Here is a 20479-nt window from a genome sequence, read left to right as displayed (position 1 = left end):
CTTTGCTGATCCCAAATAAACCTATTTTTTGCTGGAGAAATAACTGGCAGTCTGTTTGTTTTAGGTCAACATTTTCTCTTGTTAATCTATCTCTTATTACAGGGGGATCTCATCCAGGTCTCAGAACCTAGAAGGATAGAGGGAAAATTCTTTTTCCTGTCCTATAGTCAGAATGCTTAGTTTATATCCAGAACTTGTCTTCAAAGCATGTTCGTAGCAATGCCATCCTGTTTCTTCTCTTGGAATGGGAAATATGTCATCAGGATTAGATGCGGACGTGTTGGTATTTACAGAAACTCTGGCGCACTGTAAACCCTAGCTCATGTCAAGTATTCCTTGAATAACGGGGAATCATGTGCTGATAGTCTAGACGGGGATCGTCTCAGAGGACGCTGTAAATCCAACTACTCTAGTTCTTTGGGTGAAGAGCAGGGGTAAAAAGGCAAGAATTCTGGGCACCTGGGTATGGAGGATTTGAGAGGTGACTCTAAGAAAAGATAAGATGGCCATCATGTGCCCATACATCTTGAGCCCTTCCCAGCAACTTAGTGTTATCTACTGAAGACCTAAATCAAGTAGTGACTCAAGGAATATAGAGGCAGGAGGGAGACACTCCTAGGACTCATGTGTGAAGTGGCAAGCTAAGAAAGCGATCCATTTTACGTCTGCTAATAACTCTTTTTCTGGGAAAAATCCCCAGTTTAAATTCTTCTAGGAACTTAAGTGAGGGGCAGTAGTTTCTCTTGAGTTAACAGGGTCTCCACTGCCATTAGCTCAAAATAATCCACATGCCAAAGTAGCACATCTTGGGGAGGCCTCTTTTGAACCCCTAGGTTTTTTAACAGGTGGCAATACAGTACTGCATACTTAAAATGTGCTAACAGGGTAAATCCTACGGATTCTCATCATACACACACACGTAAGGGTCACCATGTGAAATGATAGATATGTTTGGTAGCTTGATTATAGTGATTATCTCAAAATGTATATGTATACCAAATGAAGTTGTACATTTTAAATATAAATAATATATGTCTGCTACAATTCAAATGCTTTCAGCTCAGTCCTTTCTCACATACACACACACGCACACACACACACACTTTCCTTCTTTAGCAGTTAATGTCTTTATACATCTCTGTCCCCCAATTTGCTCCTAAATATTTAAAGGGAGAAGGAAGGTGTATGAGAATTGTCTTGAGAGGAATCATTCTCTCTGGAGCAAATGAGACAAAGTTTTTTGTGTCATGGTCATTGATCTGATGAGCTTTAGTCTTGAGCCAGAGTTTATGAGGATATTAAAGTGCGTGCATATTTATAAACTAGAGGAGAATTAAAAGAGGATAGGAGGGGAAAAAAATCTCACACACAAGACCATAGTCTTCTCAAATACTTGGAATTGAAGGTACCTTATTTCCTTTATTATAAGGAAGACTTGAAAAATCTTTCAGTCAGGAAGAGTCTTAATGATCAAGTACATTTTAATACTCTGACTTACTAGGGCGACTCCAAAGTTTGGGAAGAGGAAAAGAAAATCCCTTGTATAATTTCTTGATCTTATTAGATCCAAACACAGTAAGGTTGCCGCATTATACAGATAGAGCTCTCATGTTGCCAGTGTCTATTTTCAAATTTTTAATGCTTCCCCCAACAGCTGACATTTGGGAAGAACAGAAACCAGATATTTTCAAAACATTCCTTGTGATGAAGTGGAAAAAGCCCTGGATTAGTAACCGTGTAAACTAGACTTTTGTCTCAGCTTTTCTACTAACCTTTTGGTCTTAGCAAATCTCTTAACTTTGCACTTTTGTATATTGCAACACTAGCAACACTTTTGTATATTGCAACACTAGCATCCCAAGGGTGCTATGGTATTAGAATGAGATAACTTAGATGAAAGCACCTTGAAATTCTTGAAGTGCTAAGTAATGACTAAATTCCAGAGGATGAGATTAGAGACAACAAAGCTGACCAGTATTATAGAAGGAAGCTTATTACAGAAAAGCTCAGATTCATTATAAGTTTATGTCTCATCTTTCATGCAATGTATTTAACAGAATTGGTTATATAATGAACCAAAAAAAAAAAAAAGGAAAGAAAGAAGCAGTGGAGACGGAGCCTGGGACAGCTCAAATGCATTACTCATTGTTATTTAAGGAGTAAATTAAAGGCCAGCAGCTGGGCCATAACCCCTGCTGGGTGGTATCTATTTATCAAAGTGCACAGGCACCTCTGGGTTACCTTCACAGGCAATGACAACACGTCTGGTGCTGGCCTTGGCCCGGTATCTGCAGTTGGGAGCCCTGGAACTTCCTGTCTCCCTGCAATCTGTGACCCTCACTACACCCTCATGGCAGTTCATCCGGCCATTCTTGCACTGAATATTGGCGGTTCTGCAGATACTATGAATGTTCCCAACGTCTTCATGAATGAAAGTGTTGAAGCGCTTGCACTGATGTGAAGTCATCTTCCGTCTTTGCATCATCAAGTTGCAGTAGCCAACATCGCCTCCTGTCACATCAGGGTCCACGTGTTGCCGCAGGAATCGTTGGTACATGCGATCCTGGCCATAGGAGGGCTGTACCAGCCCCAGCCCCAGCAGGGTCAGCAGCAAGAGCAGGAGTAATGCATGGGTCGTCTGGAGAGCCATCACTACCTTGGAGATGCCTAGAGAGAAACCAAGGGGCAGGCAAAATCATCCCTGATTCAACAGGAAGTGAGCAACCCAAAGCAGAAAGGACAATTTTTGGAGCGTCAGACAGATCCATTTTCTACACATGCAGTCCAAGGGTTAGCCCCAGCTGAACTCCTAGTTTGATATATATGGTTACTACTGTCCTTTGTTTCAAAGAGGCTGCTTCATGATGGTGGATCACCCCGTGTGAGTGATTAAACGGCTGACGAGGGACCTGCACTTTATTCCACCTACAGCCTATCCTTAATGATAATGATTAGGATCAAACATAACTATCATTCTTTTAAACGCCAGCTTCTAAGTTCACAACCACCTTTTGCCTGTGCACAGAAAGATACGAAGCTCTATGTCATATTCCTGTGTCTGATGCCGCATATATGCGATATGGAGTTGGGAAGTGAGGGAAGTGAAGGAGTTGTGGGAAGCAGGATGGCGGGAAGAAATGATGTTCGATTTACCCCTCAACCCCAGGACCACTGGATACAACTTCTGAAGATACACTTGGCACTTGGGTAAGAGCTTCATCACAACAATGTACTTTGGGTTGCTTTTCCCAAATCCAATTTTGCGCAGTTCTGTCTACTTTCTCTCATCCTGCTTCTTTGTGACCAACAACATGGTTTAGCAAGATGACTAGCTACAGAGTAGATTAAACTATTCATCCAAGAGCAAACCCATGACCTCAGCCACAGTAACCAACTGAGTTAACAAGACATGGAAAAACATTATGAACAGAAGTCCCATGTAGACATCAATGGGTGCATCTCAAGATTCTACCTACAACAGAAAATGAAATGATCCTTAAATCCTCCCAACACGTACTTTTGTTTAGAGCTTGCCCCAAAGGCTTTCTCCACTGCACACGTCAAATCTCAGTAAGAACTTCTTTTGATACTGTGATCCCAATGACCTAGTTCTGCCACACTAACTGTGTGACCTTGGGGAAATGACTTAACCTCTCTCAGTATATTTCCTCACAAGTAGAATAAGCATAATAATAATACCTACTTCTTAGGAATGTTGTGAAGAATAAATGATAAAATCAATGTAAAGTGCTTATCACAATGCCTAGCCTACCGTTAAGTGTTCAGTATATGTCAGCAGTGGCCATTTTTACAATTTCCATTTTTCTTGGTTTCCTTTGTTCCCTCAATCTGATATACTAACAACTAAACTGAATTGCACATATTATTGACACCCTCCCTCTTATTTTGTAGAGAATCTGTATTCCCAAGAGATGAAGGCTCTTTTTAAGCCAAAATATCTCAGCTACTAGAATTTATGCTATGTCCCTGGACAAATGTTTCCTCTCCAAAGTGCATGGAATTTTCTTTCTTTCATGTCACCATTCTTCAAAGGACTTGACATTTGGGGGTGCTTCTTCTCTTTTCCTTGCAAAGTCAACAAAACATAGTGGATTAGGATTTCAATTCTTCAAATGATTGACCTGAGATAAAATGACTTGCCTGTGACTCAACATTTCATTCTAAACAAACTTTGGTTGTGAGAGAACAAGAGATCAAGAGCAAAAACTACTAGGGTTGGCTACTCAGCTGCTAGCTCCATCAGCAGGTCAGGAAGAACCCTATCCCAATGCCACATGATTTCCTGGGAAAGTGTCATTTGTCCTAACACCAGGGCAGGGTATGCAATAATAATGCTCTAAGTAGATGTTTGGAGATGTGAGTTTTCACAACTGTGATGTGATCTATGTAATAATGGTCCATGCCTTTGACTTTCCCCATCAAGACCGTGAGTTGGCAAGAGTCTGTTTGGAAGCCCCTTTGCCTAATATTAGGGAGACAGTCCTGGTTGGAGAACCAGAAAAAAAAAAATCCAAATAGTCTACCAAACTCTGGAAATTTCTCGCTTCCTAAGAGTTTTTTGATTTTATAGTAAGATAAAGTTTCTTTCTTTCTTTTTTTTTAACACTATACATTTCCAGAACTTTTTTTTTTTTTTTCTGTGTTGAGTCTTTGTTGCTGCACGCGGGCTTTCTCTAGTTGTGGGGAGTGGGGGGCTACTCTTCGTTGCGGTGTGTGGGCTTCTCATTGCGGTGGCTTCTCTTGTTACAGAGCACGGGCTCTAGGTGGTGCACAGGCTTCAGTAGTTGCAGCACGCAGGCTCAGTAGTTGCACCTCGTGGGCTCTAGAGCTCAGGCTCAGTAGTTGTGGCACACGGGCTTCGTTGTTCCGAGGAATGCGGGATCTTCCCAGACCAGGGATTGAATCCATGTTCCCTGAATTGGCAGGCGCAGTCTTAACCACTGCACCACCAGGGAAGTCCCAAGACAAATTTTCTAATAAAGGAGGTTTGGAAAACCCTTCTCCCTACTTCAGAAAGAAATGACAATGTTTTCAATTTTGAAATAGATGAATTCAAGGCAGATATATTCATGTGTTGAGTATGTACCCATAACCTTTCATCCTTTCCTCCATAAATTGAGTACTTTTTCATCCTTTCCTCCATAAATTGAGTACTTTTTCATCCTTTTCTCCATAAATTGAGTACTTTCAGTGAGGGTGGGCTCTCTGTGGCACCAGGACACTGGCCTATAACCCAGGTATTGAGGAGCCAGGGCTTTTGGTCCATTTGAGGGCATGTAGGCAGCAGGGGAGGCCACCATGGGGAATACTGTGACCACTATAGTCATTCATAAGATGGCAAAACTAGTGATGCATAACTGTAATTTATTAACTACTTTCTAAATAAAATATCCAGGTATCTGTTGATGAGATTAGGTAACAGGAAGTTAACCACTGAACCCATGGATTAATTAGCATATTTTACAGAGATTGTTAACCTAAGTTTGTATTTACTTAAAAACATCAAGTTGAAGAAGAATAAAGGGTAAGCTTGGAATCTTTCTATGACCTCCCCAAGACCTCAGAGTTGCCAGACGTCAGTTGAGAAAGTAAAAGATTAAAGAGAAAATAATTATAGTAATCAATTTTTTGATCTTTATATAAAATAACCATGAGAATATCCTGGCAGTGTTCCATTCAAAGCAATATCAAATTACTTCCTGCTTAAGGTAAGAGTGGCTACCCTGAATGGATTTTTGTATTCATGCAGGATTACAAATGTGTGTGTGTGTGTGTGTGTGTGTGTGTGTGTGTGTGTGAGAGAGAGAGAGAGTGTGTAATTAATCTGTTGGTATTTAGTCCTAAACTCTTCTTCCTAGGGCTTAACATTTGTAAAAGTAATACTGGCTTATTAACGGTGACAGCAAAACAATCTGCTTCTCCTAAAAATTCTGCTTAGTGGCCTTGAGCCCTGGAATTTTCCCAGCAATCTCGGTAAGATGAATTTAACATCCTTACCTTCACGGAAAGGTAAAGTCCACCTCCTTCATGCCTGATAAGGAACTGACTGATAAGGAAAAAGGCATTTCTATCCCATCCAACCCTCTCAGGGGACAGCTGAATAGAGAAAATGGGGAAAGATCAATAGACCAAGAATCAGTGAGAAGACTTTGATTTTTACTGATTTCAGAGACGTTTTTATTTATTAAGCATATTGTAAAACAGAAAACAAAAAGATCAGCAGCTCATTTTCTGGATTCCTAGCAATGAATGTTGCTACAGTAAGAGGGGGAAATGCAAGGAAAAAAGAGCAGAGCCAGCTCTAGGCTACTGTGCTGGAGTGATAAAGGACTCATCAAAGTGGGTGGGCCAGTCATTTTCACAGCCAATAGCAATGACTCTGTACCCTTTTGTGGCTCTGTACCTGCATGGAGGCCGGGGGGACCCTCCTGTATGCTTGCAAGTGGTGATCTGGAAGGAAGACTTGCTTATTCTGAGATTGCCTTTGCCAGGTTTTCCATTCGTATCATCACAGATGCCCTTGATGTCATTCTTCCTGCCATGAATAAAGGTGTTGACGTCTTTGCAGGGATTGGTCAGGTCTCGCCTCCTCATCATGTTTTCACAGTATCTGTCATCCCGGCCCTTTGGTTGGGGATCATAGTGCTGGGACAGGAAGTGTCTGTATCTGTAGTCTTCCTGAGCCAGGGTCAGTGGGGTCAGACCCAGACCCAGCATGAAGACGAAAAACAGGGGGCTCAGGAACATCACCATCTCTTTCAACAAAAGCTCCTACCAAGAGAAAATGGAGATGCAGTAGGGGCACAGAATAGCATTGCCAAATTAGGCTAAAAGGACAGGGACCTTTCCCTCTGACCGGGCGTCATAAATCAGGTATCGTCCGTCACCTAAGCATATCTTTTTCTTTTCCTTTCCTCATTAGTCTCATGTCTTGTCTATCGATTCCTTTGGAAAGTCTATTTAAAAGTTTCCTGAACACACCTTCCAGCCCCAACCCCTCTTTCCTATCCCTGAAAATTTACATTTCTACCAGTTGTAGCATTACAAAATCCATTCACACTCTTTCATTCATATTAACTAATTTAATAACAAACCCTACATAAGCCCCTACTGGGTACCAGTCACCGTGCTAGGTCCTGGAACACAAAGACCATTAAGACACACCAAGTCTTGGACTCCCCAGGTGGCACAGTGGTTAAGAATCCACCTGCCAACACAGGGAACATGGGTTAGATCCCACATGCCACGGAGCAACTAAGCCCGTGCGCCACAACTACTGAAGCCCACGTGCCCACAGCCCGTGCTCCACAACAAGAGAAGCCACCGCCATGAGAAGCCCGTGTACCACAACGAAGAGTAGCCTCCACTCACCTCAACTAGAGAAAAGCCTGTGCGCAGCAACAAAGACCCAACGCAGCCAAAAATAAATAAATAAATTTATTTATTTAAAAAAGAATAAATGGTATAGTGTCATGGATATTAAATTAATTATTAATTTTTATATTGTGCTTTTCTTGTGTGTAAGTCAATAAACATATTTTTGTAGCCCTTAAAGAGGCCACAGGTTGTAGCACTGAGCCTGTAGTGATGCTACCAGCCCTGGGAGTACAGCTGTGGCTCTAGAAAGACAAGAGGGTTCGGGGTTCTGCTGGTTACATGTGAAGGCATGTGACAGGGTGAGCGAAATGACCTCTCTTTCTTCCTTTTTTTTTTTTTTTTTTAGTGAAGCAAGTAGTGTTTATTAGGAGGAAAAAGAGTACAGTACATGTGGATAGACACACAGAAGGGCTCAGAGAGAGAGACAGTCATGCCCTCGTGGTAGTTTGAATCACTTTGATGGGGCATTTCACTACCTTGTCTGTTTTATCATAACTGTAGACAAATTGGGTATACTGCCAAAGAATTACCAAATTATACACTAAGAAATGACCAAATTATACACTAAGTCATTCCTCAATTATGAAATAAAGAAATAGTCACTGAAAAGGTTTCCGTGAAGCACATAAGAGTATGATCTGTAATAGCAGCAGCAAAAGTGTGTTCTTGGGAGGTTAGCAAGAAAGCGGTACGTGATTGGAAGAGTCCCACCTAAAAGAATAACAAGTAGTCCTACATGGCGGCTGCTCCACCACAGCTGCTGGGCTGCCACGCTCCCCACGCGCCAAGCTCTTTACATTTACATTGTGCTTTTCAGTCTCCTGGGTGTGTTTTCTCTTTCTAGTTTTTTGGAAGACAAAGCTTTCTTGAATTGTCATCAGTTGAGTCTCTTGCTCTGCTATGAACAAATATTGCCTTCTAATGTCACAGGCAATCGTAGAATGGCAGGCTGTCAAGGTTGGAAGGGTCCTTAAAGGTCCCACAGGGAGCAGAAGCCAGAATCCCAGAGTCCAAAAATCTGGAAGTAGAACCTGAGCTGGTAGTACCTAAAAGAGTCATTAGATGGCAGTGGTGGATAGGAATGCTGTCTCCCACGCTGTAGAGAAAACAGTGGGTCCTTGTAGGAGGTGCCAGTATTGTACAGGGGATATTGCTGTTCACCGAAGGGGGTGTGAGCTGGCAGGCCTGTCTACAGTTTCTGTCCAAACACTCTATGCTTTAGATATTAAGCCCAAGGACAGGTCACCAGTGTCAAAGCAAAAGTCACAACGCTCAGTATATGCCCACAAGGATATCACAAAATAAAGATTTACCTCTTGTCAGGTTTCATGGGTGCCATTCCAAAACCATTATTCATGGGATCTGAGCGAACAATTACCTGTTTACTTCTCAGTGTTTCCTACTGGTGCATAATCTACAGGAGGGCAGGTCTCATATTATTCACCTTGTATTATACTACCTGCCTCACAGTAGACCCTCAATAATAATTTTTTTTAATGACTGACTTCATTTTCTTCTCCAGGCCTAAATTTGTTCATCTATAAAATGAGAGTTGCTAGCTCTAAAAGTTTGAAATTCCCTGGTTCTCATAAAGCATAGAGAGCCTTTCTAGTTTCACTAGTAAAAGTCCAATGACCATGGAATTGTAAAGATAAGTTTGTATAAGTTTAGTTGGTAGCACAAGGCACCAGCTGGAAGAAAGAGATGATAGGATGGTCTGCAGCCCAATCTCACTGGTATGCAACATCCCTGAAGGCTCGGTGTGTAAGTCCAGCCCATACCACTTCTAGTTAAGGCACTGGACTGACCCTACCTCAGGGCTTGTCACCCTAAAAAGCCACTTGTTTGTTGGGAGGTTGAAGGTCCTCATGTGCCAATCTGCGGAGGTAAAGGAATATCTTTGTTTCTGACTTACAAAATTTGCACATTCGTTCTATAACAACTCAGCTAAAGTTTGCTCAGGCTTATTGTAATCTTGACTCCCTGAGACATCCAGAAACCAAATCCCAGCAAATACACACCACTGGTGAGAGTGGTCACCACTATCTAACATCTGCTCCCCCCACTCATACCTTCCACAAGCATATATGCAATTCTCAATTTCCCAAAAAGAGAGGTAAGAGGGAATTGGAAGAAAACAAATAAGAGATTATTTGTGGTCCAGAAGTGAATCTGCCTAGGCCAAGGGCACAGAGCCTCACACTTGGTCAAGGGTGGTCAGACCCATTTACACATATCCTTCTAGACCCAAGCACATAAGTGTCAGTGGACTTTGTTCCAAATGTTCTTTAGACTAACTTTATCCTCTGTCTCAAACCAATCCCTTGGTCTTTATAAAAATTAACATTCTCTTCCTCTCCCCCCAGGCAATATTTTGTATTCAAGGGATCCACCAAACTTTATGCACCAGGGAATTACCTTGACCTTTAATGATGAGTAACTATGGTCAGTGTACCTTCTTTTGATCTTGGGATGTGTCCCACTTTGCTTTCAAAGAGCACCCAAAACTTTCTTTCTTTTTTTTGGCCGCACTGCACGGCCTGTGGGATCTTATCTCCCTGACTAGGGATTGAACCCACGCCCTCTGCAGTGAAATCGCAGAGTCCTAACCACTGGACCACTAGGGAATTCCCCCAAAACTTTCTTAAGGAAAGAAATTATCAGCGAAGGTTATAAGAAAACAGAGCTGGGACTTCACTGGTGGTCCAGTGGCTGACTCTGCGCTCCCAGAGCAGGGGACCTAGGTTCCATCCCTGGTCAGGGAACTAGATTAGATCCCACTTGCCAACTAAGTTTGAAGGCCGCAACTGAAAGATCCTACATGCTGCAACGAAGATCTCAGATCTCATGTGCTGTAGCTAAGACCCGGCGCAGCCAAATAAATAAATATCGAAAAAGGAAAGAAAACAGAGCTAAAAATATATTTTCTGTTTTCTTTTCTTGTTAAGCCACATACAATGCCTATATGGCGGGGGGGGGGGGTGGGGGTTCCGGATGCCCTTCAGCAAACAGCTTTCCCAAATCTTTGGGGATTTTCTCACAATTTAGGAGTCTCTCCTAAACCTCCACTTGCTCCTAATCGCACTAATTTCCCTTTATCTACATATAGGACAGTGGTCCCCAACCTTTTTGGCACCAGGGACCGGTTTTGAGGAAGACAATTTTTCCACGGACGTGGGTGGGGCGATGGTTCAGGCGGTAAGGCGAGCGGTGGGGAGTGGCGGATGGAGCTTTGCGCGCCCCGTCGCTCACCTGCTGCTCTGCGGCCCAGTTCCTAACAGGCCGCGGACTGCTACCCGTCCACAGCCCAGGGGTTGCGGACCCCTGATATAGAATATTCCCCAAAGAAATCTGTTTTCATTTTAAACTTTGGAATCTAATTCATTTTCTTCTTAATTCATGAGCTTGGGCCCAGAGGCTTTAAAAGGGGGGAAATAGTTTCACTGAAATGGATGGACAGCTAAAAATAGTATATAAACAAACAAGTAAATAAATAAAACAACGGATTACCCAGGTGGAAGAATCTTACAAAAACCTGGAAGTTTCCCTCCAACTGAAGAGAGGTTCCAGCTGTTCGTTCCTGGAGATGGGTTCCAGCTGTGTGAACCTGGAGGCCTCTCTTGGTTCTCATTATATAGTGATCAGATGAACAGGGTGGGGAGACTAGATCTAAAAATCCCCAATTCTGCAGAGACAGGCAAACCAAGGACACTGCTCTTGGACAAACAATGAGAGTCATTCACCTCTTCCCTGGGCATGACCCGGCCAGCTATCAATCCACCTGAATCGATTAGAGATTTGTTCCAGAGGCAAAGTTTGATAAACATGGCCTCTTGTCCCAAAGTTGCTTTTCCTGACATCGTGGTTCTTACTTTTGCCCAGGACAGGACCGAGGTTTCATTGCTGCCATGCAATGATCTGGATCCAGAAGATGTCGTTTCTTGGGCCAGCTCTAAGAACTGCCTCAGAAGAAGCCTGCAGAGTGAGCTGGGGTCTCTCGGCAGGATGCTGCTCCGCTGTGCTTTCTGTTTACCCACATAATTTGGTTTCATGAAAGGGTGCTAAGTAGGTTTCACAGAACCAGGCAAGCACTTCCAGAGAAGGTTATGTGACAGCTGTTAGCACCCTGCCTTTGACCTCAACCTCCCAGCTACTAATCCTTACTAACCCTCGGAAATATCCTTACCATATGTCCTGGGCTTCTCTTTCCTTTCTTCTTTACCCGTCCACAAATGACTAACTGCGCACTCAATCTTCTGTTCCTTGTAACACAGTTGTAAACTTGATTATCTCCACCATCAGTGCAACACTGACATTGCATCCACTCACAAAGTGGATTCGTTGCCTGCATAGAAAGTGGACTGAAGGTCACCAGGATCGCTTATAGATCCTATGGTTTCAAATATCAGGTAGCAGCAGGAGGCCAACTATTTCACAAACCCTCAGCACCCACCTTCACTGATGTTGGATCTAGGACACTGTTATCTTCTTAAAAATCCTCAGCCTTCTATTGTCATCCACCCACCTCCAAGTTTTCAGTCTCCCTGTATTTTAGGTGTCAACTGAAGACAGGCTGCCTACCAGTAAAACAAATGCACTTGAAATCATCATAATAATTATAATAATCAGTGTTACCTTTCACTCTATGAAGCGCTCATATACATGACTACATTTAACCATCACCGAGACTGTGTGAGGTGGGTATTATGTAAGCCAGTTTTTCTCATGAGGAAACTCTGAAATCAAACAGCAGGGGCCCTTGACTGAAACAACCCTTTCTTTTTCTTTTGCTAATAACTTCCTTGCCTCATCCAGCTTCTGACTATAAAAGCCTTCCATTGAAGAGCTCCTCGGAGCACCTCTTATCTACTAGATGAGATGCTGCCCCATTCGTGAATCGTTCAACAAAGTCAATGAGGTCTTCAAATTTACTCCGTTGAATTTTGGGTTTTAACAGAGCAAAGAGCAGCAGCGGGATGTGGGGCTCTACTGCCTCTAACGACGTGCCCAAACACTCACTTGCCTTTTATGGGCAAACACACCGTTTGAGAGGGGCACCTACCGTAAATTAATCACACATCACTTTTTAAACACAAACTGAAGAATTGAGTTTTAAAAAGTTATCAGCCATTACAAACCACACAGCTGGGTTTTGCTTTGTGATTCAATCTGATGATCTTTTTCTTTTAGTAGTGAGTTCAGATTTATTAATACAAGTAACATGATTAAAAAAAAAGTTATCAGGACTTCCCTGGCAGTCCAGTGGTTAAGACTCCTCTTTCCAATGCAGGGGGCAAGGGTTCCATCCCTGGTTGGGAAATAAGATCTTACGTGATGCTTCATGCGGCCAAAAAAAAAAAAAAGACTTATCAAACCAGTCACTTGTTGCGGAGAAGGCTGCCAGACCCATTGCTGACACCCTGATTGCCTCAGCAGTCCTGGACCAGGAAGCAGCAGCCAACTCCCACAGTCTGTGGGGATCAAGATGACTTGATCAACACAACCCCACCCTAGTCTGATAAATCGCCTGAAAGCAGAGATTAGATACTCCACTCCAAAATCGAGCACATACAGTCCCATGGCCTGAAACACCAGTGCAAGCACCAACTCACACAAACAGATCAGCCTCTGATTTTAGAGTTATGCAGTAGTGCTAGGGGGCAGCCTTCAGCCTCTGAACACAGCCGAGTCCTTTCTCTTCCTCTGGGGTTTCACTCGACAACCTTTTCACAACCTGTCCATAGAGCTGACAATGCCAAAAGTCAGCTGGTGAATGGGGAATGATTGCTTTCATTCTAATTGTTTTTCTTTTCACCTTGGCCCAATGAGGTTATGATGAAACAGAATATAAGATTTTGGAAAAAATTAAAAAAGAAAGTTTTACTATTTCATTAAAATGCATCTAAGTGTTTACTCAAAATACTTATAATGAGGAACTACAGTCAACGCTCCACATCCACAGGTTCCCCATCCTCGGATTCAACCAACTATGGATCGAAAATATTTGAAAATAAATTCTAGAAACTTCCAAAAAGCAAAATTTTTAAGTTGCTGTGCCCCAGCAACTAGTTACATAGCACTTACATTGTATTAGGTATTATAAGTAATCTAAGGCATGAAACTTATTTAGTAACAGAAGTAATGGTTAAAAGAGGCTGAAGTCCACATGGAAATAAGGGCCACACCTCTACCTCCAGGAATTAGGGGACACTATTGATTGAGGGAGGATGGGGACAAAGTCCAGCTGACCCACCTCTATTTCCAAACAAAGACAAACATTAAACATTCCATTTTCAACAAACCCTTGTTCTGTGCCCATTCGCTCTTTCCCAGGTATTTCAATGTGTTTGGAGAATAGCTGTTTACAGAGATTGTTCTTTGCGCAAAAAAAGATTAAATAAAAACTAAAGAGAGATTTCACTGGCCTGCTGTGGTCCACTTTCTTGGCCAACTACTTTAATTTATGAATCACACTGGCAAATGCTTACAACAGTAACTCGGCAAACCCCTTAGTTTTGACTGCTTATAAGCTCACATCTGCTCTTTCAACAAAGCCAGAGCCATTCCTCTTTTCCTAGAATGATTTTCCCCAGCCTCTCTGCCAAACTATAGTTTTTCTCCATATTACTGGAGTACCTTCTTTCCTATAAGAGTCATGTTACCAACATCCTACAGTCGGAATTAGAAGAGGGACCTCAGAGACTATCTATCAACCCCTCATTTTACAGATGAGGAACCAGGAACGAAAAAAGAACATGTATCGCCCAGTGAATATTTGCAGTTCCAGGGACTAGAAGCTTCCCACTGCACCACACAGCATTCACAGTCCACACTAGTAATTTCTAGGAAATCAAAGATCATTTTAAAGGTGCCAATGAAAAGTTGCTGTTTAAGAGAAAACTACTTTGGATATTTCCATATATTCCCAAAATATTTTAACACCCCCATTATCTGTTAAAAAGTTGCTTGAAATATAAAATGTCTTATCCTTCTGCACTAACTAGTTAGTAGCTGTGTAGTTCAGTGGCTCTTTGAATACCTCTGGCTGCTTCTGGGAAGTTAGCCATGTGCTATTCAGATAATTATGTCACTTGGGTTTCTAGTGATTACATTTATGACTTGATTGTGAGGTTCCCAATGACACAGGAAAGGTCTTGGCTCTGTTGGGGAAGAGGACATTTTCTTCCACCCCTCCAGGTTCTTCTGGCTGGTTTAAGAATCAAATTGACATGAGACAGATTGACAGGAGAAAATCAAACAGATGTTTAAAATCATGGACACATTAGAGAGACCCAGGAAAACTGAGTAACTCGCCAAAATGGCAGAAGCCTCTCTTTAAATACCATCCTCCCCTCAAGGCAAAAAAGGATGTTGAGGGTGGGGAGAGTCAGTTATGTTAGGGTACCAGGAAAAGCGCAGTAAAAAGTAGGGTTGTGATGCAAACTTAAGTCTTTGTCTTCTCCAGCAGGCAAGAGTTTGTAGATATTTGGTCATCCTCTTCCAGGTACAGCGAGGGAGACACTCTTACAAATGGAGATTTCCCTTATAAATGTAAATGTTTCTTACTACAAAAAGTTAACTCCTACTAGGCTTTCTGGATTTTCCCCTTGTCTGCTGTTTCTTAGGAAATAACCAGGTTAAAATAATATGCTACAGAGATAGTTTGGGGTGGCAAATTCCGCTCCCCTACAGCTCACTTGAGATTTCCCCAGGCCCCAGAATGCTGCTGAAACTGTTTTTACCATCCTGCCTAAATAAGCCCTGTGCTGTTACCATTTGATGTGCTGTCACAGAGTAAGAAAGCTGAGGATCCCAAGGTTCCACTAAGAAAGCTTAGAGAAGAGGTTGGTGGCAATGTCTCAAAGAACGTCTCAACACTGGCTGAAGGTGGGTTAAGGGTGAGGAGATAGAGGAGTAAACAGAAAACGAAAACACGAGCTCCCACGTGTCAGTTGCGGTCGCAAAAACGGGACAAGACCTGTTTCATAAATCTGGCGATCATCCTGGGTACCAAGAAAAAGAATCCTTAGTTTTGAGGAAGTGTAGGCCTCCCCGGATTTCCTTCGGTTCACCAATTCTGGGGTCCCACTTAGAGCCTACGTTCGAGGCAACAGGCATTTCACGCTGGCATCTCCACTCAGCTGCGGAAAATAAGCATCGGAGTCGGAATGGGGAATCTCTGACTCTACAAGAACTGGACTTTTACCTTCCTTCCTATTCCTCAGCTCCTCCAGTCCGGTGCCGCAAACGCCTCCCCACCGAGCCCCACACTGCCTCTGCTAAGAGGCGACTCCCCCGACTCAAACGTCCCTGATGAAACTACTAAAAAGGAGGCGGGGGGGCGGGAGATGGAGGAAAAGGAGCTGGAGGAGGAGAAGTGTGAACCCACCTCGGCCTCAGAACAAGTCTGCAGAAACAGGCAAAACGGTGGAAAGAGACGTGTTTGCTTCTCACCCGCTTCTTCCTCCCTGTGAGGACGATGGGGAGCCGGTAGCAAAGAGTAGAGGAGCGTCGGGGTGCGAGCCTTTTTGTAGTTGAGGCCCCGCCCGGTTTCTCCGAGAAGGCGCCTTCCTCCAGGACCCGCCTCCGCCGCAGGCATCAGAGCAGCCCCCGCCCCAGGCGGAGGGGGTGGGTCCCCACCTGGGCTGGGAGCGAGCCTGGAGATCCGAGGCCGACGCTCAGGGGCCGTGAGGACACGGCCTGTGGGGTCTGCAGACGGCGGGACCCTGGCCCCTGCTCCCTGCTCGCGGGAGCGAGGTTACCCCTCCCAGGCGTCCGCTGGCGAGAGTCCAGGAAGCCAGGCAGTTTGGCCCCGCACAGATAATCTTTTTGTAGAACAGTTCTCTTTTGTAGAACAGTTCAGAACGCTGGAAAGTTTGTATAGAACTGAGATTTTTTTCAGCGCGGTTGGAAGGGGGAAGGAAAAGTTTCAATCACTGGGGCTCGTCCGGGATTTGAACCCGGGACCTCTCGCACCCAAAGCGAGAATCATACCCCTAGACCAACGAGCCACGCTGACGAGGGCTTCTGTACTTTTCCTCTGAACCTTACTTCTCCGTCAGCAATTGGCTGCCAGGCTGCTCTGGAGTTTTACCTTATGTTGTGATATTTACCTTTCGCTTTGCTTAGCTCTTCCGTCTTGAAGAAGTCTCACGTCTGACTCCAGCCTCGCTAATTCTCCTCGATCCTTGTCCTGGACGCCTCCAGACGCCGGATGGGGTGAGAAGAGGCAGCTTTTCAGACGTCAGGCCACCTGTCGGTGCTCCCGCAAGCCCCGCCGGGAGGAGTCTAGCCTTGAGCTCCAGCGTGGGGGGAGCCTGGAGGGAGCCTGGAGAGAACCGAGTTGGAGCCTGAGGGCCCGAGCTGGGGTCGATTGCAACATTGTAGGGTCCTGAGCCCCAGGACAGACGCACAGGATGTGTATCTGCCGGGCTGCTACTGCTTCGCGCGAGTATAAAATCCTAGGGGCAGGACTGATGGGCATCAACATACGGGGAGCCAGTATTTTGATCTGTTGGAGGTGAACCAGTCTGGAGCGTGTTCGTAAAGTCCAGACCCCTGCAGTTTCCCAGAATGAGAATCAAATGTTCCATCTCTCTACCTCTGCTTAAATTGTTTCCTCAGTCTGGAATTCTCTCTCCCAGTCTCATCCCAATTCACGTCAAATCCTGTTCCTCCTTCCGGCTCCAGCTCAAAATGATTTTTGTGGAACTATAAAAATCTATAAACAGCTGAATAATTTAAAAGGGCCTCCCCCTGAATGAACGTATGTGTATAGAGTGAATAAAGGTCTCAGGGGTTTGTCCCGCAAATTAAGAGTCCCAAAATTAAGAGTCCCAAGGGCCGCCGGATATATATTCTGTACCAGCGAGTGGTCTTGGATCTCCAAACTTTGGACCTCAGGCAGCAACCTAAGTTCAGCTAGAACATCCAACCCAGAACTTCCTTAGTTGGTTGGAAGAGTTAGTGCACACTCCCTTTTTAACTGAGAACCGTGCCCAACAAGTCCAACTTTTCAAGAGGTGATTCTCGAAGTTCATACAACCATGCTGAGTTTATCTTTGGAACGGGGTAAGGTCTGGAGAAAATGACCCCAGAAGAGGGAAAACGACGTAAGAAACAGGAGAGCAACGTCTCTCTCGATGGGTGGTTGCAACCCCCAAAACATCAACTCTTCCTTCAAGCCGGAGTTGAACCAGCGACCTAAGGATAACCATATTGTTTTACACTACAGTCCTCCGCTCTACCAGCTGAGCTATCGAAGGAAAGAGAAAAACGGCATTCCTACTATTCTATATTGAGGACATTGATAAGCAGAGGTTCGTGCATAATGGCCCACTAGTTGCCGGTGCATGGACACCACTTAGCAGCCAGCTTAGGAGAAAGTCCTACATCCGCGGTTCTGCAGACAACCCCTCTAGAACTGGATTCTCTTGCTTCAGGTACGGGCTTCCAAGCAGGACCAGAGAGTGGGCTCTTCACCGGCACACCTAGAGCCTGTGCATCCCGAGGCCGCCCCGGACCGTGGCGAGCTGCTCGCCCCCGGGCTGTTCTCTTCACGTAGTGCGCTGCCCGGGGCCTCCCTGGCATGATGTGTGTCTAAAGTGGGAGAGGACACCCGGGCATCGGAGAACTAAGGGCTGAGGTGGTGGAACATACAATTCTGATCGCGCAACTGCGAGCCAGAGAGAAGGGCGGGCCTCGGAGCTCTGGCCTGGGCCTTTCTTTTCCACACTTCCTGCGCTCGCCTCCAAGTCCAGGAGCGTTTGCACATGCGAGCTGCTTCTCTCTTCCGCTTACACGTCCACAGAGTAGGGGAGGGAGGGGTATATAATACATATGGCTAAACCCAATGCTGCTATGAAAATCGACTTGGAGAAACTATTTTAAGGTTTTTCAAAGAGGAAGCCACAGTTTCTTTGAGTCAATAACAAATTTAGTGACCCAAGTCCCGACGCTAATTTTCCCGCTGAGATACTTAAATGTTCGAAAATCCACTGAAACATGAAAACTTGTCGGACCCCCAAATCAGGACAGCTGACGCCGGCTCTTCCCCTGTGGGGAGGGGACCTTGCTCTGGGCTCTAAATCTGCCCAGAGCGGGTGCTGAGGGCTCGATCCCAACTCTTTCCCCACAGCCCTTAGGCCCCGCTCCGGCCGCCCTCAGGGCTCTTGCTGCAGGTCCGCACAGCCAGGTCGTCCGCGGAGGCTGGCAGCGCTCCCCGCAGTTTGTAATGGACTCCGCCACAATCTAGGCAGCGAAGCAGCACTTGCGCATTAGCACTGGAAACTGAGAGGAAGCGGTTCCGCTCGGGTGTTTATTTGGCACATCTGAACACTGGCGAGAAGATATGAGCTGAATTTTCGCAGGGGTTAAAGTAACGAGAGAGAGGTGAGTGGCGGGTGAGGAAGATTTGAAAATAATAAATACACACGAGGCCCCAGCGAGATTTGAACTCGCGACCCCTGGTTTACAAGACCAGTGCTCTAACCCCTGAGCTATAGGGCCCTCACATATAACGTTTATTTCCCTTTCCCAGCTGGGCCTTTATTAGAGTGTCTGTAGGTAGCGGGCGACCAAAACCTGAATGTCGTTTCGATCTATTTCCCAACTACTGGAACTCAGTTTGTAGACTCTTACTGGGGACAGAGCAATATGGGGGGCGGTGACAGGACCTACCACTATTTTAAATTGCAGAAATCTGCCCAACCCAACACAGTCTGATGCAATGAAAGCTTTCCCCCTCTCTGCCCTCTGCAGATTGTGAAAATTAAGATATCTCACATGAAACCCAGACATCCGCACTTGGTTTTCTCCTTGATTTGGACATCCACCGATCGGCCTGCCTCAAGTTCGTTAGACTAGGGACCTCTTTACAGCTCGAGTAGCAGCGCCAGAGCAGCCATTCGTTAATTCTCTGTTTAATTCTTCCCTTCATTCAATAAACACTGAGCTCCAATTCTGTGTTAGGCTCTGCACTTAGGAACGAGGCATCCAGATATGGTCTTTACTTTGAAGTCACTGGCATAGTCTTGTGGTATAAAAGAAAGTTAGTTTTCATGAAAGAGAACAACAAAAAGTAGCTGTGCCCGGTGTGAGGGGCGGTGGACAGTGTCAAGGTTCACAAAACTACAGAGTGAGCCATCACAGAGGCAGGCCTGCAGGAGGGGATGGGACTCGAGCTGCGCTTTGAAGAAAGGTTAAGACATACAAGTTTGGGGGCGGTGTGATCCCTGGTAGAGAAAAATTTATGAGCAAAGTTGGAGAGAAAGACCTAGGCATTTAAAGGGCCAAGGCAGACACTGGGGCAGATGCCGGCCCTGGTGGAAGTGAGGGAATGTAAGACAAGTTAGCAGGAGACTGTGAAATTTCTGGAATGAAGTTACACCATTTTACAAATTGAACATGGAAACTCACAAGGCTTGGAGATGCAGAATGAATTGAAGGGAAGAGAAACCAGAGTCAAGGGGACACCAGAGATTGGCCATGGTGCAGATCCTCAAACATAAAATGCAGGAGAGTAATAGTTACAGGACTGGAAAGGAAGGAATGAATGAGAGAGACACAGGCAAGGGAGATTCTGCTGAAGTTAGATATGAATGAAGAAGAAATGAGACAACAAAGAGGAAAGAGTCAGGGAGGATTCTCAAATATCATACCTTGAAGAAACAAGATGATACTGAAAAGAAATCTAAGGGAGAGATGTGTATCTCGAGAAGGCAGAGGGGGGAGAAGTGCTCAGATTCAGGTAGGCTGAATCTGAAGTGTGGTTGGAGGATATAGGAGTTTATGATAGCCAGAATACTCTTCTATCTAGAGTTCTGTAGATTGATAGGTCAAGGTTAGATCAAATTACCTAAGTCATTTATTGAGTCAGAGCCTCTAAGAGTTCTGTGCTCTTGAAAGAAGAGAGTACAAAGAGAAAACAGCAGACACCTGAACCTGAGCTTTCTGAATAGCCCTGTTGCAGGCGTTTGTCATACTAGTGAGTGTCCAACACTTTTTAAACATTTTCCTTACTTTTTGTAATTGGACATATTATAAGTAAGTCTGTCCTAGAAAAGTTGCTTTCCCATCTGGC

The 20479-nt window shown here is 44.6% G+C and overlaps 2 protein-coding genes and 3 non-coding genes across 8 annotated transcripts; all 5 read right to left on the bottom strand.

Moving 5' to 3' along the window:
* Window positions 1–1404: 1404 nt before the first annotated feature.
* On the bottom strand, window positions 1405–15926 carry RNASE4 (ribonuclease A family member 4). 3 transcript variants are annotated; one of them, XM_070045056.1, is made up of 3 exons: window positions 15788–15867; window positions 6019–6117; window positions 1405–2667 (listed from the first exon to the last, which is right to left on the bottom strand). In XM_070045056.1, exon 3 carries the CDS (start codon window positions 2648–2650, stop codon window positions 2207–2209), a length of 444 nt encoding a protein of 147 aa, XP_069901157.1. In that variant the 5' UTR covers window positions 2651–2667; window positions 6019–6117; window positions 15788–15867; the 3' UTR covers window positions 1405–2206. The 3 variants fall into 3 exon arrangements, with proteins under 3 accessions (XP_069901157.1, XP_030700076.1, XP_060149571.1); XM_030844216.3 differs by lacking the exon at window positions 6019–6117 and having other exon boundaries at window positions 15788–15926; XM_060293588.2 differs by lacking the exons at window positions 6019–6117; window positions 15788–15867 and adding an exon at window positions 6425–6544.
* On the bottom strand, window positions 6208–15917 carry ANG (angiogenin). 2 transcript variants are annotated; one of them, XM_030844214.3, is made up of 2 exons: window positions 15788–15917; window positions 6208–6792 (listed from the first exon to the last, which is right to left on the bottom strand). In XM_030844214.3, the coding sequence occupies exon 2, from the start codon at window positions 6772–6774 to the stop codon at window positions 6328–6330; it is 447 nt and encodes a 148-aa protein (XP_030700074.1). In that variant the 5' UTR covers window positions 6775–6792; window positions 15788–15917; the 3' UTR covers window positions 6208–6327. The 2 variants fall into 2 exon arrangements, with proteins under 2 accessions (XP_030700074.1, XP_069901156.1); XM_070045055.1 differs by lacking the exon at window positions 15788–15917 and adding an exon at window positions 11585–11719.
* Window positions 15927–16337: 411 nt separating the features above from the next.
* On the bottom strand, window positions 16338–16409 carry TRNAP-UGG (transfer RNA proline (anticodon UGG)). Its single transcript has one exon. It is a non-coding gene; the product is annotated as a tRNA-Pro (tRNA).
* Window positions 16410–17573: 1164 nt separating this feature from the next.
* Window positions 17574–17663, bottom strand: TRNAY-GUA (transfer RNA tyrosine (anticodon GUA)). The gene is given in 2 exon segments: window positions 17574–17609; window positions 17627–17663. It is a non-coding gene; the product is annotated as a tRNA-Tyr (tRNA).
* Window positions 17664–18833: 1170 nt separating this feature from the next.
* TRNAT-UGU (transfer RNA threonine (anticodon UGU)) lies at window positions 18834–18906 on the bottom strand. The gene has a single exon. It is a non-coding gene; the product is annotated as a tRNA-Thr (tRNA).
* Window positions 18907–20479: the final 1573 nt, after the last annotated feature.

Source organism: Globicephala melas, chromosome 2 (genome assembly GCF_963455315.2).
Source record: "Globicephala melas chromosome 2, mGloMel1.2, whole genome shotgun sequence".
NCBI lineage: Eukaryota > Metazoa > Chordata > Mammalia > Artiodactyla > Delphinidae > Globicephala > Globicephala melas.
This window is presented reverse-complemented; position numbering and strand designations above follow the sequence as displayed.

Coding starts and splice junctions, on each gene's coding strand:
- RNASE4 (XM_030844216.3), bottom strand. CDS start 2,650: ATGGCTCTCCAGACGACCCATGCATTACTCCTGCTCTTGCTGCTGACC.
- ANG (XM_070045055.1), bottom strand. CDS start 11,719: ATGCAATGTCAGTGTTGCACTGATGGTGGAGATAATCAAGTTTACAAC. Junction 6,793..11,584: donor AGAGAAGCCCAGGACATATG/GTAAGGATATTT, acceptor TTCTCTTGGTAG/GAGCTTTTGTTGAAAGAGAT.